The 18,371-nt window shown below is 32.0% G+C and overlaps 1 protein-coding gene across 1 annotated transcript in view; it reads right to left on the bottom strand.

The window, feature by feature from the left end:
- LOC143190789 (alkaline phosphatase) overlaps positions 1-18,371 on the bottom strand; it is a 349,882-nt gene that overhangs the window by 161,555 nt on the left and 169,956 nt on the right. The window contains exon 4 of the mRNA XM_076395357.1: positions 9,883-10,061. Within this exon, the coding sequence (XP_076251472.1) occupies positions 9,883-10,061 (179 nt within the window). The remainder of the gene's footprint in view (positions 1-9,882; positions 10,062-18,371) is intronic.

Here is an 18,371-nt window from a genome sequence, read left to right on the forward strand (position 1 = left end):
TTATATTTGATAATGTTTTTGTTTAATTATTTTAATTAGATTAGAATTTTGTTATATGCTAAAGTCAAAATGTACTAAAATTCTGATGTGGCAACATTGCGTCATCAATACAAATCATGTGGATTCACTGCTATTTTTTTATGAATAGACTATATATCCAAGTAGTATATAGCTTTTTTTATTACTCTTAGTAGTTCTACAATCTGCCCACAGGGCTATACGAATTTGTTATGTATATATTATATTTCCATGGCATGTAGAATATCACTTCGTTAGTATATAGCTCCCATCTCCCATAAAAAATAATACTTTATTTAATTAGTCTTATTATATAATACTTAATCCAAAGTCTATACACGTCCAATAATCAGATCGGTCTGGGTTAGACGTTTTGTCTACGAACTGCATTGTCATTTCGCATATTTAACTGATTGGCGAGTATATTGGGATGCACTCAGACTCTTTCGAAGTACCTCACTAAAACACGTGGATTTACACCCGTTATTGGTTCTAGAGGAATATCACGTTATGTCACTTTATTTGAAACATAGTACGGAACATCGACAATGGCACGCAACACTTTATTTTGGAATCGTTGTATGATGGATGTATAAGACTTGCCAGCGGTTCCCCATAGTTGGATTTTATATGACCAAATAGGTTCGAGCATAGATTTCTATAATATTATGTTATCTAATGATAACTTGGATATGCGCCCGACAAAGGCATTTGATGGAGTTTAAGTCTTTATTTCTGTTTGGCGTGTATATTCTTCGATCAGGCATCGATCTAGGTGCATACCAAGGTATTTAACATCCTCTACTTGCGGGAGTTGACAGTTACTGGTGGACATGTTCTTCTAAGGAACCTGAAAGTTAAATGACTGATCCATAGTCCTCTGCGTATGTTGCTAGAGTAGTTATTTTTGTTGCAGGTAGTTCGGTTGTGTACAGGCGATAGTATACTACCTTGCGGAACTCCTGAATATATTGCATGTAATTCGGTATGTTCATCGCCTTGTTTCACAGTAAAATGACGATCTGTGACGTAAGATTTTAGTAGCTCTTAATCCATACTTGGAAGGAGCCTCTTTAATTAACTTGCAATAACGTAAGCCATACTTGTAGTATGTGGCGAATGATAAAGTAACTCTAATTTTTGAAAGGTTGGGTGTAAAGTGATAATATGTTGTGTTTGAAATGTAATAATCCAGAATATTCTAAGTAAAAAGTGCTTCATTCGTCTACACCATCAGATGATTTTACTAATAGATATAAAAAAATATAATAATAACTCTAATTGTATATATATGTTAATACTTGTAACATTTCAGATAAATTTCCGGCCATAAAAACAACAGAACTACATACAAGATAAAATTATCTGAGAAGTAAACAACACGTCGGGGACATGAAGAAGAGATTGGTCGGTCTCGACGGGGACGTTGTCAAAATAATATTTTTCTAAAGTTTTTCTGAATTTTTCCGTCATAAATCTTTCCGAATTTACGACTCCCGAGCCCGTAAAAAAGTTCCGGCTGCATTTACTCAAATTAATCTTCGGATGATATTAGCTGAGGGTTTGATAATTAATTCCTAACTTTGGCAATGCGTCATTGGCCAGAAATGTTAAAAATGTTTAACTTGTTTGCAAGATAGTCTGTATATAATTGCAGTGTGTGATAATCTTTTTTGTTTTATTAAATAAATCATTAGCATTAAATAAAGCGGCATTTTTTTTGTCAACTGGACCTGTAGAACAGCAATTTTCGTCGAATAAAAAGGTGATTGCTGAAAATGAGGCCTATTTTGAAACAAGGGACAAATCGTACTACAAAAATGGTATCAAAAAGTTGGGGGGTCGCTATAATTAGTGTATCACCCGTAAAGGGAATTATGTTGAATAAAAAACTAATTTTGCCAAGAAAATGTTGTGTTTTCCTATGGTAGGCCGGGGACTTACAATACAAGAAATGAGCCATATGTTCTAAAAAAAACGAAATATTAAATTTTCCACTAGTGTATTCTCTTTCAGTATATTCCCTTTCATTATAAACTAGCAGTAATCTGCTAACATTTTAGCATTCAATCTTTCTAGATTACACTCTTCTATCTGTTTTATATCCTAGTGAAAGCATTCTCTTTGTTCGCCTCGCACCACTTCTATATTAGGTGGGAAAAATGAAAAAAACTGTATGACATTCTGCACACCACCACAGGTCATTCACTAAAACTCGCCATTTTCAACTTTAGGATAAACTATTAAAGCCTAAAAATCCATTAATTGTTTTCTTTAGAGATAACCAAGCCACTAACTTCTCAGTAAGATGTTCATCGAATTAATTTTTTATTACATAAGTTTTTTTATTATATAGGTTTATATAAGTTTTCTTCTATGTGGGCTAACAAAAATACCTTTTTTTAATTTATCACCACTTAATTTAGAAAAAACTGTTTCCAAATTCAAAAATCGGTTATCATTTTAACCATGGCCTTTATTTTATGGCTTGAACTTTTCATTAAACCAATTTAACTATTTATTAATAAAATCTTCATATGTGAGGGAGGAAGAATCACATTTTCTTGTGGAATAAGAGGTTCATATTGATTTGATTTACCACAAAAAAGTCAGTCCTTTTTGACAAATTAAACTAATTAAACTATTTTTTCATAAAACCTTTATATGTGAAGGTGGAAGAATCATACTTTCCTGTGGAATAAGAGGTTCATATTATTGATTTACCACAAACAGAGTCAGTTCTTTTTGGCTAATCTAGAGGACCATTAGAATAAGAAATTCAAAACACTTAATCTTATTTAGGTTAGAAAAATGGTGTCACACAGTGTGAAAACAAGAGAGAAAAAGTCGGAACTAACTGCTCGGGGGAGTTAATTGTATATGTGGTTATATTTTATATTTTCCAACGGTAGTATAAGCGAGACGGAGATGTATAAATTCTTTCACGAAATAACTTTAGAATAGATAAGGAAAAAATAATTATTGAATATAGTAATAATAATACATAATTTGCAATTTATAATTTAATTTTAATCGAAGTATAATTACTTTTATATTTGAATGTTCTGTAGATCTGTAAAAAATAATGGAATTTTTTTATGGAATGGAATAGTACCCCATAAACGTTCTATTGCAATTTTATGTGTTAATTGTTATTTATACATTAGAATATATTTTATACAATAGAACTTAAACTAAACTTAAATCCTAAAGATGTACAATAACCATAAATACTATATAAATATTAAACATATACCTAATCATAGAAAAATAACTAAGCCATGACATAATTTAAAATGTTAATTTTACTATTTATCGTTCCCAATTTTAATCATTTTACCCTATTACATTAACAATCTTGAAAAATATCGTACCAAAATGCTATAATATTAAGATACAATATATTGTTATTTACAAGCAAACTCTCAAAAAGAAACTACATATATTACATATATGAGTCTATGTCAGCATAAATTGGGTACATTTTAGTCAATGTCGCGGCTAGGACGACAGAGCCAGAACGTTAAAAATCAGTTGAATTAAACTAGTAGAAACAAAAATAGTAACTAAAAGTACACGACTGAAATATTCGATAGTAAATAGTAACAAAATCAGTCGACTGAAACAGTCACTGGTAAAAAGTAATAAAATCAGTCGAACCAAAAATAACCACTGAAACAGTCTGTAGTAAAAAGTAGTCATTTACTAAATAGTCGATAGTTCCCAGTACTTATAATTACCAATATTATGTACCGAATTATAATATTTTTAACAAAGCTGAAGATTATATTTAAAGCATAACTATGATATCATTTAAAATTAAATTTAATTGACAATAAAATAGGCTTTATTACATAAAACATAATAATCATTAGCTGTATCTTAACAGTTTAATTCTCGGGAGATCTTCAAATATGTTATTTTAAGCTTAATAAAGCGACTAAACAACCAGACTGGGAATAATCTACGTAAAGAGTTGACCTGCTGTTTGATGTATGATCACACTTATTCAAAGCACTCTAGATCAATAAAAACGTTTAAGATATCTTGCCTGTGTTTTAACCCACGGTATTAAGTTTTTAAAAAGCACGGACTGATCGATCTTACAAGTAAAATTTTTCTGTAAACTGAACATTAAAATATATAACTCAAAGTCCGGAACTATAACATTATTTTTGATATTTACTTAATAATTTATTTACTAGATTACAGAGCTCGCTGGTAAAATATTTTTTGAGCTCATCGAGTGATATTCCAAAAGTATGACCAAAATATTTATCTCTAAAATATGTTGACAGAAATATGGAGAAAATTGACTACGCACTCTTTTTTTCCAATAAAACCTTGATTTTTCCCAAAAAATCCTTAAAATTGATTCACACTCCTTATATATCAACCAGTTATATTTGATTTTATATATTAAAATAGGTTGTTTTTTGTATGCTATACCCTTTTTTACCTTTAAAATGGGCGTCTGAAGTCAGACCATCATAAAAAAATTCCAACGTGATCGAGAAAGACCATATATCAAAAGGCTGGTGAACTTTTTGCGTCAATTATCCTCAGTCTGGTAGCTTATTCGCTAGATTAAATATAAAAATTTTAATAAATTCACTGTGATAAAGTTGTTATGGACATGTCAATTATTTATAGTGTAAAGTTGGAAATAAACCAAACAACAGCTTATGCTATAATATTATCAATCTTATACTAACGGTCCTTTTTATTGCGACAACGCTTAAGCAGTTATATAGTTTAATCTTTTAAATTTGAGGAAATTTTAATGTGACTTTCACTGATTGTTATTAACTCACTACAAACTGCACATAAATGGAAACATTTTAGTAGATACTCCAAATCGTATGAAATTCCATATTGAAAACTTCAAATAAATACTTTTGTCCCATCCACCATATTCGCCAAGCATAGCTCCTTCTAATTAGCACTTGTTACAATTAAAGGCCCTGTGAATTCGAGTTCCATTGATACATTGATATTGATATACATTGTTTGAAGAGAATTCTTTAATATTTGATTAGAGTTAATGTCACCAAGTTGTGAAAAACCAAAATGTTATTCCAGCAAGTCCACAATAATTGACATCAAATAACAATATGATAAGTGATGCGAGTGCCAAGATAATTTTATAAAGATAACCGGTGTTGATATATAATTGAGATATATGATATGAAAACTTAATGTTTAAACTTAACTTTAAACTCTACCAAATGCAATCGCTTGTCGGGCGCGTATTCAAATTATCATTAGATAACAAGATATTATTGTATAAATCTATGTTCAAGCCTATTTGGTCATATAGAATCCAACTATGGGGAACCGCTAGCAAGTCTAATATATCCACCATACAACGGTTCCAAAATCAAGTGTTTCATGCCATTGTCGATGCTACGTACTATGTTGCATGTGATACTTTGCGATGTTCATCTGGAACCAATAACGAGTTACCACTGAAAAAGCCTTTAAACCTGATAAGAACCAATAACGAGTGCAATTCAACGTGTCTGTGTGAAGTATTTTGAAAAAGTGTCAGTGCATTCTAATATACCCGCTAATCAGCTAAATATGCGAAGTGACAGTGAACTACTTAGACTAAAAGATGTAACCCTTTGGGTAGATTGTGGGACTACTAAGATTAATTTCAAAAAAAAATCACCAGAGTTTTAACAATACTTTTATTGATTCGTATATAGGTTTGATTCGGTTTTCCTATTACTGTCATAAAATTATGATAACGAATTGTAGATGAGAAAATAATACGTGATGCCATGAAATATGTAACTAAGAAATAGGAATAAATATCTCTACTTTGCTACATAAATAAAAACACATACTGATATATAAAAGGAAATAGAAGCTGTAAAATACAAACTTTCAAAAATATAACAAAAATTGAACATATTGAATAATAAAAAAAATATCGTCGCGTTAAATATTCGATACATTGGATATTTCGTAATATATGCGACCACTTAAAAAACATCTATTCGATAAAAGTTCGTGTTGACGTAATGTTATAATTTTTTATCCAATGTTGTCAATGACGACGAAGTACAAAATCAATTTACATCAATTTAGAGTGATGTGATGGAAAATTCTATCAGAAAACATGAGGATCGACACAATTATCTTAACGAGACATGCTTTTTGAAGGGTTTTGTGAATTATGCGTAAACATATTCAGCCACGTGTTGGAAATTATGTTAAAAAACGATACATTTCAAAGATACATACTCAACAAGTTAACATGCATTCTTATTGTTTTTTAAGTTAATGATAAGATGACCCGTATAACTACCAGGTCTGCAGAATAAATTAGAGATTGGCTTAAGACCCTACAAGGACGAATTCTGTTTCTAATGAAGTTTTCTAGATTTATTAGTGCGGAGTCTCTGCCCCGTTATTGCGATATTTATTGACATATTTCCTCCAGACCCATTTATCCTATTATTTGAGGTCATACTATCTCATTCATATTTAAAACAAATCTCATCCAACTACCTCTATCTTCATCAAACTACTTGATATTTTTAGCTGTTATCAGCTACCTATTGTTATTATTTTTTTTATTATTTAATTAATATATTGTTACTAGTCGTCTCCGTCTAACCTACAATTTGTCTTTATGCTAACTTAAATCTGGGAATATAACTAGGAGGACCCATCGGCCCTAACTCAGTCTCTGGTGAAATAATGTTTATACATGTCACTGCTGAATTTTTTAATATATGCATCTCACTACACAACACTATACAAGGTCGGATGGTTTGGTTCTTTTGAGTCTGTGTCCTGTTCTGGTGGTATCCAAAAGTTGCAATATTTCAATATTAGTATGAGAATGGAGTCTTTCCTTATGCAATTCTCTTGATTTCTTAACTGACTGTGGTTCTCTGAAGGTCTCGATGTAGGTAATCAGTCCTATAATATTTGGGTGCACCCACAATACCTCTCAGGACTTTGTTCTGAAAAATTTGTATTTTATTAATGCTACTCTTTGCAGAACATCCCCATAATTGAACTCCGTATGTCCATATAGGTTTCAATATTTGCTTATATAATAGCAATTTATTATTTTCTTCCAATTAGCCAGTACATTTTCCTATATTTCAATTCCAGTTCTTTTCTTTTCTTCTTTATATGTTCCTTGCTGCGAAATTTTGCATCGAGATTCATTCCGAGATATTTAGCGTTGTTGATTGTTATTATAATCGTAATATTTTCACAACTTCACTCTGTACTTCTTAGTAGTGATTATGTGGTTGTTAAATATATAACTTTCTTTCATTGTCAATTTTTCTTCGACTTGTTTTGTTACTGTCATTGACCTTATTAGAGGTTTAATAAGGATGTATTTATTTTTGTCTTTTTTGATAGATATGTACTTTTGACCAGTCTTTTGTTTCCACAAAATACTTTCTTATGAAGTTACATGTATTTTATTCCCTGTCTCCTTATTTTAATACTTCGATATTAAAGCTTGTCTATCTCTTCTGATTTTACACTCGTGCCAAGGACAATCACAAATTTGAAACAATCACCAACATAAATTTACGACCATGCCCCAGCAGGATTCAAACCTACGGCTATCACAACAGTATGAGGACCGTCCTATTGCCTTTACCACTGCGCCACCAAGCTTATTACGTTCTTGTTACGTATTCCGTAGAAATGTTGATGTAGTCTTCCCGATATTACCACCCCTAACATCTAATATACTGCACCCAGTAATATTATTCCTATATATTCCCTCATTATATATGTTATACTATGATATCTAGTATGCAAAACTGAAGAAGTTTTCTGTTCTTCCAAGATGTCCCTGGATGGATATTAATATATTTTCTATTATTGTCTCTTCTCGGTATTTTATAAATTCAAACATTTCTCCATCATGACTAGATGACTTGAAGTTGATATTCTTATTTGGAGCTTCAAATTTTTAAAGCTCTTCTTACAAATTATTTTAAATTGGCCATCTTATCTTAGTACATTGCGATTATCTTGCATTCCATTATATTCGGTGATTTTATCAATATGTAGCCATCATGAATCTATTTAATTCATTTGAAATGGTGGCTAACATATATAAGAATGAAAAAAATTTCCATCATGATATATTTGTGCATCTGTTATCACATTTTTTAAGAGAAACTTTAAAATGGTAGCCACATTTTCTTCGTCGCCGATATATATCTTGTCAGACGTGATATTTGACAGCGTCTTGTATGTGATTGAAATTGAAAGGGCCCTGAGGGTAATATAAATGTAAGCTAAACAGTCTTTTACGACGATATAATAGATTTCTACATCGAAAGCGTTAAATCTTTTACGGGTATTTGTGGGCTTTGGGCGTGAGCTATAAACTCAATTTAAATCTGAGTCCCATTCAGAATTTTAAGCGCAAACTTTAGGTTGCGGATTGTTAATATTTTTTTACTTTCGTAATTTTACTGGTTATTTAGATATACATTAGCAATGATATTAGATTATACGGAAAAGAGAAAATACAATATATTGTTGTGATTTGTATTTAGCTATATATTATCAATATCAATATTGCCAGGTTATAAATAATATCATTTGTTAAAAATTCAGATGTTTAGTCAAAATAAGATGTCTAAAGAATGCTCGCTAGGAGGAAATTTTCGTCGAATGAGGAGGTGATCGCCAAAACTGTGGCCTATTTTGAAGCAAAGGAAAAATCATACTACAAAAATGGTATTGAAAAGTTGTAGGGTTGCTATAATCAGTGTATCACCCTTGTAGCGAATTATGTTTAATAAAAAAAATTAATTTTGGCAAAAAAATATGTTTTAATATGGTAGGCTGGGGACTTTTCACTTGACCTGTTATATCCACCGTCTCCCAGATATATATAATACTAGCGACCCGCTCCGGCTTCGCACGGGTGCAATGCTGATACTAAATTAAATACACTACAGAAAAAATATGAACGTTGTATATAAAAACATAGCGGCCCGCTCCGACTTTGCACGGGCATAAAATATATAAGCCTATGTCACTCAATGAAAACATGATTAAAATCGATCCAGCATTTTTGGTTCATTCATTACTGCCCTTGGCCTGCACGCATTAAATTTAGAGTAAAACAATTCCTCTTCCCCTATACTTACTATGAAGATTTCCTGCTATCTTTGGAATATCTAAATTCATTCACAATTTTTATTACATTACACATTTTTAAACGCAAATTTTAAATTTGTAATATCTCCGAAAATAATTGTTTAATTTACATGCTGTAAGGAACCATATTGATCTATATTAATAGCACGCTGTATTTAAGGTACTTAATTCGATAAGGATTAATGCCGTATTGCTTAAAATAGTTTCGTAAATAAGCCATTTTCTCACGTAAAAAGTAAACAATAAAAATGGTTAATGTGGGTTATCCCTAAAAGATAAACATATACCATCGCGGACTTTTTTGTAGACTTTTTTATGGTGTACAATACTGTAGTACATTAATTTGATCTACCTCGTAGGGTTAGGCAGCGTTTTTGCTAATTGCTAAATAAGCCTAAAAAATAGGTTAATTTACGACATCACGTTAGAAACCTCTAAAATTAGCAATGTTGCCTTAGTATATTATGCATATGTTATACATACAAACCTTCCTCTTGAATCACTCTATCTATTGAAAAAAACCGCATCAAAATCCGTTGCGTAATTTTAAAGATTTAAGCGCATATAGGGATATAGGGACAGAAAAGGCGACTTTGTTTTATACTATGTAGTGATGTATAGTTTTTGTTAATATTGGCTATAAAATTACAATATAAATTTATATTAAATTTAATTGCAAAAATATATATTTCTTTGACTTACATTTATGTTTCTTCCTGGATCATTTTCAATGAGCTGTCTGGCAAGGTCCTTACATGATTTCCTCGAAGCCGGTGGCACCTTGGAATCATCCTCCCAATATCGCGATGGGGAATGCCCGTATAGAGCCGCTGGAGTGGCATGCGTGATCCTAGTGTTCGTCACGATCCCCGTGGCTTTTCCTACGGGAAAACGCAATTAATATTCCCAATGGCGACCTAGTTTAAATAACGCCCGCGCCTATATCGTTCGCCATCCCTGAATTTTTCCTTAACAACAATCTAATTATTCAGAAAGTTGCCGAAGTTTACCCGGTAAGCTTTTCAGCCGCAGACCGAAAGTTAACAGCGTAAAATTGTAGACAAAGGCCGTGGAAAAAGATTAATTAAATTGAAACGCATGGAGAGCTTTCGGTTGGGGTAAACGTTCTATTAGGAGGACGCATGATTAATATTATTTTTTTGTTCTTCCGAGCGGTGTAACGGGATTGATTAGAACTAATAAAAAGCACGTGGATTGACAAAGGAATAAAACAGAGGTCTCCATTTCTATAACATTAATTATATTAAACCTGGGTCTGCATAAACTGGATACTAAAATAAAGAAAAGTGTATAACTCAATAAATTTACCTCATAAATGAGTATAGTCATTTTATAAATACGCGCATGTAAATATAGTTTATTCAAAACAGTAGAGACGCACGTCATCTATATGTGACTGTCGAAAGTTGTAAATTCATTTGACAGTCAGACAATATATTCCTTCTCATTTTATTAGTTTTAAAAATAGATAGAGAATGGTGTTTGATATGTTCGAACATGTAACCGAATCAGCCTGCAAAAGTCGTCCGTTTGTCAAACGTCTGCGAAATTCTTCGAAATATTATAATTACAGGTTACAAACGTTGTTTTGACGCTTTGTTTTAGTCAATTTCAAATATCCGTTTATCTCTACTCTGGCTTAAAATGTCGAAGCCGTTACACAGTCAGAGTCAAAAAATGATTGCATCGTTATTCAGTTATTTCGATCAGGAAGGAGATAATGGAGGCCCTTTCTTGCCGGTACAATGTGTTCGAGAAGTAAGCATTTTTGCAACTGATGCAGCTGAAGCAGCTTGATGTTAGGTGTATCAGAGGTCAAATATATGAAATGTGTAAAAACAGTAAATAAATTTTCCGTTAGAAACATAATTTAATACAATTATGTCAGGTAAAATTACTAGTCTCGAAAGTGTCCATAAAAAACCTAACCATCCGTTAGGAACGTTGTTATCTTTTCTTGTAGAAATAAAGCTTTACAAGATTTATCCAAATTGGAAACGAAATAACTGTTTTATTAGGAAGCGCGATGACAATGATCTGATTGGTCCATTAATCAAAAACTTTGCAGCAGGATTTTGTCGACTCTAAGAGTATTGATCGATTGTGATTTATTGACCTAGTGTTTTATAACTTTCGTAAGTTTGAAAATAAGAATACCAGCAGACTCTTATCTTGGTGGCTATTAAGACCATCTCTGTAGGAAACATAATCTTAAATGCTAATGGATGGTATCTAATCACCCTTGAAGGACATTATGTTGAACTAAAAAACTAATTTAAAAAATTTGTGTTTTATTATGGTAGGCCAGTGACTTTTCAATTGACCTGTTAGAGACTTAATTCTATATGTAATTTTGGAAAGATGTCCCGAGATGTCCATTATATATATTATATCCAAAGTGGTAGTGAACTCACGTCACCAAGATGAATAATATATTGCCTATTGCAGCTTATAAATTCATTTTAACACCGGACAATATTTTCCTTCTCATCTTATTCCTGTTCAAAAGAGATAAAATGCGGTCTGACAAGTTCGAACATATAACCGAACATTGTTATCTTGCCTTATGGAAAGAAGGCTTTACAAGATTTATCTAAATTGTAAACGAAATAACTGTTTTATTAGGAAGCGCGATGACAATAATCTGATTGGTCCATTTATCAAAAACTTTGCAGTAGGATTTTGTTGACTCTAAGAGTATTGATCGATTGTGATTTATTGTTATCTAGTGCTTTATAACTTTCGTAAGTTTGAAAAGAAGAATACCATCAGAGTCATATTTTGGTGGCTATTAAGACCATTTCTGCACGAAATATAATCTTAAATGCTAATATACTGTAGCAGATTTGGTTCATATAATCATGATTGAAGACCAAGTATTGGAGAAAACAAACAAAACTGTCGTCATAGCCTTCCAATAAATTAACAATTTACAAGACTTATATCGACGTTTGTTTTCACGTCACCTCCCAACAAAATTTAGAATCACACCCAGCAAGAACATCAAGAACAAGAACAAGCAATTAATTCCACATTTCCTTCTAATTAACTCTGAGGGTTAATGATTGAGACTTAAATCGAAACAGTCCGACATATTACCCGCGTAAATTAATTAAGTCCCGTCAAAAGAATATCCAATAAAAAATATAATTAACCTTTATCTTTGGGGCATAAATTTACTTTCGATTGAAATGCGAAAGCGAATCGCGATCAATCGGTATTTCAATTAAGCTTTTCATTTGGATTTGCATGTTTTCGATTTCACGTATACGAATTTTATTGGTTAGTTAAAATTGATCCCCATTAAATTCCGGCCAATATCCAGTTAAACGCGAAGGTCGTGTCTTAAAATTTGATTTTATCTTCTCTTCCTGTCCCTCCCACTTGATCTTGTACCCGAAGACGAGGAAAAAAAAAGAACGGCTCCCGGACAATCTAAATCCCCCGGGAGTTTTCCAAACATGTTAAAATGTTCGGTCTCTTTTTTTTTCGCAAGGGCTTGACGTACTATAGTCGCCCGAATTCTCCAAATCCAATCAATAAAGGTGTATGACAACAGAATTGGTTTACTGGGCAGAAAAAATAGAAAAGCTGTTTTATTCATTATTTTTAAACATTAATAAACGTAATTATGACCACAGAGAAACCAACAAGTTAATTGAAAAGTTCCCGGCCAGACACATAGATGGCGCTACTAGAATTTAATCCATATGTTTTTTAGTTAGCCCTCAAAAGATTCGTGTATAAATTGGACAGCTGTTGGATCATTAGTTTGTGAATTATAGCATTTTGAGTGAAGCAACTTTTGTTATTGTGGAAATAATGGATAAAAAGTAATTTCGCGTGTTGATAAAATATTGTTTTTTTAAGGGAACAAATACAGTTGAAGCAAAAACTTGACTTGATGCCGAGTTTTTGGACACTGTTCCAGGAAAATCAACCATCAAGGATTGGTATGCTTAGTTTAGACGTGATGAAATGAGCATCGAAAGCGGTGAACGCAGTGGACGCCCAAAAGAGGTTGTTACTGCTGAAAACATTTAAAAAATCCACAAAAAAATTTTGAATGACCGTAAATTGGAACTGAATGAATTAGTAGTTAATTTAAAGATATCAACTGAATGGGCATCACATTATTCACGAATATATGGGTATGATAAAGCTCTCTGCAGAGTGGGTGCCGCGTGAGCTCACTTTTGACCAAAAACAACGACGAGTTGATGATTTGAAGCAGTGTTTAAAAATTATCAAGCTTAATAAATCCGAGTTTTTCCGTCGATATGAGACAATGGATGAAACATGCCTTCATCATTTTACTCCGAAGTTCAATCGACAGTCATACGAGTGGACTGCACACGATGAAGCCGCTCCAAGGCGTGGAAAAACGCAAAAGTAGGCTCTCAAGGTTATGGCGTCTGTATTTTGGGATGAGTATCGAATAGTTTTCATTGACTACCTTGAAAAAGGAATGGCCATCAACTACGTAGCGTTACTAGACCGTTAGAAGGACGAAATTGCCAAAAATTCGGCCGCATTTGAAGAAAAAGAAAGTGCCGCTTCACCAAGGCAATGCACCGTGTCACAAGTCACTGAAAACATTGTCAAAATCTATGAATAGGGTTTCGAATTGCTTCCTCATCCACCGTATTCTCCAAATATGGCCACCAGCCACTATTTCCTTTCCTCAGATCTAAAAAGGATGCTCGCTGGGAAGAAATTCTCGCCGAAACTGAGACCTATTTTGAAGCAAAGGACAAATCGTACTATAAAAATTGTATCCAAAAGTTTTAGAGTCGCTATAATCAGTGTATCGCCCTTGAAAGGAAGTATGTTGAATAAAAAACTAGTTTTGAATAAAATATATGTTGTACTATGGTAGTTCGGGCTTTTCAATTGACTTGTCAGACATCTCGAGATGTCAAATATATATAATCTATCCAAAGTAGCAGTGAACTCACGTCACCAAAATGTATAACATATTGCCTATTTCAGCTTATAAATTCGTTTTAACACCAGACAATATTTTCCTTCTCATCTTATTCCTGTTCAAAAAAGATAAAATGTGGTCTGGCAAGTTCGAACACATAACCGAATCAGCCTGCAAAATTCCTTCGGTTGTCAAATATCTGCAATATTCTTCAAATCTTCAAATTAGTTATAATAAAAGATTGTAAACCGGCAACCTTGTTTTGATACTTTCCTTGTTTTAGTAAATATCCAACCGCTGCTTAATAGTATTGATTAGTGATGAAGGCTGGGAATCGGAAAACTCAAAGTAGTCAAAGTTGCTGAACTTGTTAAACAGCAAAACTTGTCGTACTATATAATAAAGGTCATGTAAGACTTTGTTTTAATTTAAAACGAGTTTTTCTTTCCATTCCATTTTGTGTTGAAAAACATGCCCAAGAAAAACTTAATATAATACAAAAAATATTCTTATTATTAAAGTTATTCAGTATATAACTTTTTATCTTCTTTGAAACCGCAAAAAAAGAGTTAATCTTGCTTTTGTACTTTTTTTGGTGGAACGAAACAGCTTGGTTGTTTCCGGAAATTAGAATTCCATAAAGCTCTATCGCTTAAGCACGGCCACATTCCTTGTAATACCTCCTTGAGTTACACTTAGCATTATTAGGAAAGTTCGATAGTAATTTAAAACTTTCTCGAAACGCTCAATTCCACACTCCGGCTTAGCCGCGCGAACCATTAAAGAATTTCTAACACGCTTAAAAAATTCCATCCATCCCGAGATCCAGAATGATTACCCATTTACATTTCAATAAAGACGAATCTTCTTTTCCTCGGAAATTATAAAGTACGAGCTGCAACTTTCAGCTGTTTTAATTTTAAAAATCTCGCCTTTTTTGCCTTTCCACTTCGAGACGATTTTCTTGTTCAATTTTTTTGTAGTCAATTATTTTTTCATGCATACTATTGACTTGAGTAATTTTATTTTGTTTATATCCTAAGATCGATGGTTAGTCCTCATAGTATTTGCTCATAATTATTATATATTTATTGAGAATATTTTCATTTTATACTGCAAAATTTTATTTTGATATAGATCCAATTCCCAAGGAAATTTTAGATATTAATAATTTTATATACGTTTTTACGAGTTTCTCCAGGAAAATCAATGTCCACATTCAGATGTTTCAAAAGCATTGAGGAGGTCTGTCAGCGCCCCATCGTACTTCAGACTTAGTGATCTCTATACATCATGACTTAGAAATGAGGATCATTAACAAAGTTTTTACCACTTGGTCACTTGCTAAGAGTTATGAGAGGACTTCCTCAACATTCGAGCGGTTACAGTGTAGTGTTAATAAAAAGCAGTAGATGGAACCCAAGTAATTTTAATGTTATAATCTTTAGTTTCTGATTGTTTGTAGTAATTTGGGGCTGCATAATACTACCCATAGAGCAACTTTATGTTCAGAAGGTAATTTTAGTAATACTACTTAAATACTATGAAATTAAAATAAAATTAAATTCGTATGCCGTCATAATGACGACGAAGGTTGGGAATCAGAAAACTGAAAAGTGGATAGCAATGAAAATAGAACAATAAATAATTGAAAATGTGATAAGACCGCTCAAAAAGATATTAATGAGAAATCGAAGTACTGAGGTACAGTCCACATGGTATTTTTGATAAAAAACATTCATAAGATTTTTTGTGTCCGAAAAGATTCAACAACTTTGGAATCAGAACAGGGAATAATATTACATTTGTTTTTTTGTAATTAATATCCTAAAATCGATGGTTAAAGTTCATAGTATTTGCTCTTCATTATTATGGATTTATTGAAAATATTTTCATTTAATACAGTACATTTTTATTTTGATAGACATCTAACTCACAAGAAGGACATACATGCAAATCGAAAACAACTTTGAAAATAAACCAAACACATTCGCTTGTCGGACTTCAAAAGGGATACAATGCTGCCTGATGAGTCCGAATATGTAACTCTGTCGGTACTGGTCGATACCGTTATCGCATGTCTGGAAAAAAGAATATTAGAATGCTGCTTATATTTCAAATTTAATGTCTGGAATATTTGCTTATACATATCAAACTATTCATTAACTTGTCTTCAAACGACACAGACTATACTGCTCCGAAACTGTAATTTTCCTAGTACAGCTAATCAAAAACGATGTTTATTTAATAAAAGCATCATCGCTAACTCTGCAGACCAATTAACAGAAATAGTTTCAAGTAAAGCGCCTATGTACACCAGCCTAATCAAACATTTGCATTGGAAATGAAGTATATTCGTAGTTGATTTCTTTTCGTAAAATTTATGGTTTTAGATTTTATCCTCTGTGGATATTCCATCACTGTGGAATTCCATCCAGAATTCCTTCGCTGTGGAAATCCAGATATTTTGTGTGAAAAACTGCATATCACAAGTATATTTTTTGAAGAAAAACATATAGTATTAAGAGAGAGAATTTGCGCAGACCGAATAAAAAATATAGACGTGTGAAGTGAACTAAATAGTTTTCACAAGTCTTTTGGAGCCAACTATACAATTTAAAAGTGTTGAAAGTTCATAAATTGGATATCTCATATTAGAGTTTTAAGATTGAAAATGCAGAAATCAGTTGTTGTGCTGGTGTTTCTTTATGCAATCACCGCGATAAGTATTGTGTCCATCTCTTTCTTTCCTCTTTACCTTTATCCCTGTATCATAACTTCCGCATAATATTTTTTTGTAGAACGAACCAGTTTGGATATTTCTAGAAATTAGAATTAGAATCTATTTTCAATTTTTTTGTGGTCAATTATTTATTCATACATACTATTTACTTCAATTATTTTATTTCGTTAACATCCTAAGATCGATGGTTAATCTTCATAGTATTTGCTCTTATTTATTATGGGTTTATTGAGAATATTAATTTTATGCCGTACAATTTTATTTTGATAGGGATTTAACTCGTAAGAAGGAAATATTTGCAAAACGAAAACAAGTTTAAAACTAAACCATACATTCGCTTGTTGGAGTTCATGAGTCGTAATATGTTACTGTGTTGGTACTGGTCGATATTGTTATCACATGTCTGCAAAATAGAATATTAGACTCTGCTACGTATATTGTATTTTTGATATTACGTGTTTTTAAAATTCAATTCATTCCTTGATTATTAAAAACAACAAGGAAACAAGGAAAAGATCAACAGAAAAATTAATTAGCAATAATAATAAACAATATAGTATCTTAGACATTATTTTAGTTATATTTCAAATTTAATGCCTGGTCTTAAATGTCTGGAATATTTGCTAACATATATCAAACTATTCATTAACTTGTCTTCAAACGACCCAGTCTAAACTGCTCCGAAACTGTAATTTTCCTAGTACAGCTAATTAAAAACGATGTTTATTTAATAAAAGCATCATCGCTAACTCTGCAGACCAATTAACAGAAATAGTTTCAAGTAAAGCGCCTATGTACACCAGCCTAATCAAACATTTGCATTGGAAATGAAGTATATTCGTAGTTGATTTCTTTTCGTAAAATTTATGGTTTTAGATTTTATCCTCTGTGGATATTCCATCACTGTGGAATTCCATCCAGAATTCCTTCACTGTGGAAATCCAGATATTTTGTGTGAAAAACTGCATATCACAAGTATATTTTTTGAAGAAAAACATATAGTATTAAGAGAGAGAATTTGCGCAGACCGAATAAAAAATGTAGCCGTGTGAAGTGAACTAAATAGTTTTCACAAGTCTTTTGGAGCCAACTATACAATTTAAAAGTGTTGAAAGTTCATAAATTGGATATCTCATATTAGAGTTTTAAGATTGAAAATGCAGAAATCAGTTGTTGTGCTGGTGTTTATTTATGCAATCACCGCGATAAGTATTGTGTCCATCTCTTTCTTTCCTCTTTACCTTTATCCCTGTATCATAACTTCCGCATAATATTTTTTTGTAGAACGAACCAGTTAGGATGTTCCTAGAAATTAGAAATAGAATCCTTTTTCAATTTTTTGTGGTCAATCATTTATTCATACATACTATTTGCTTCAATTATTTTATTTCGTTAATATCCTAAGATCGATGGTTAATCTTCATAGTATTTGCTCTTATTTATTATGGGTTTATTGAGAATATTAATTTTATGCCGTACAATTTTATTTTGATAGGGATT

Source organism: Rhynchophorus ferrugineus, unplaced genomic scaffold (genome assembly GCF_030347505.1).
Source record: "Rhynchophorus ferrugineus isolate W39M unplaced genomic scaffold, kcgeb_rfMv2 rfM2, whole genome shotgun sequence".
NCBI classification, from domain to species: Eukaryota; Metazoa; Arthropoda; class Insecta; order Coleoptera; family Curculionidae; genus Rhynchophorus; species Rhynchophorus ferrugineus.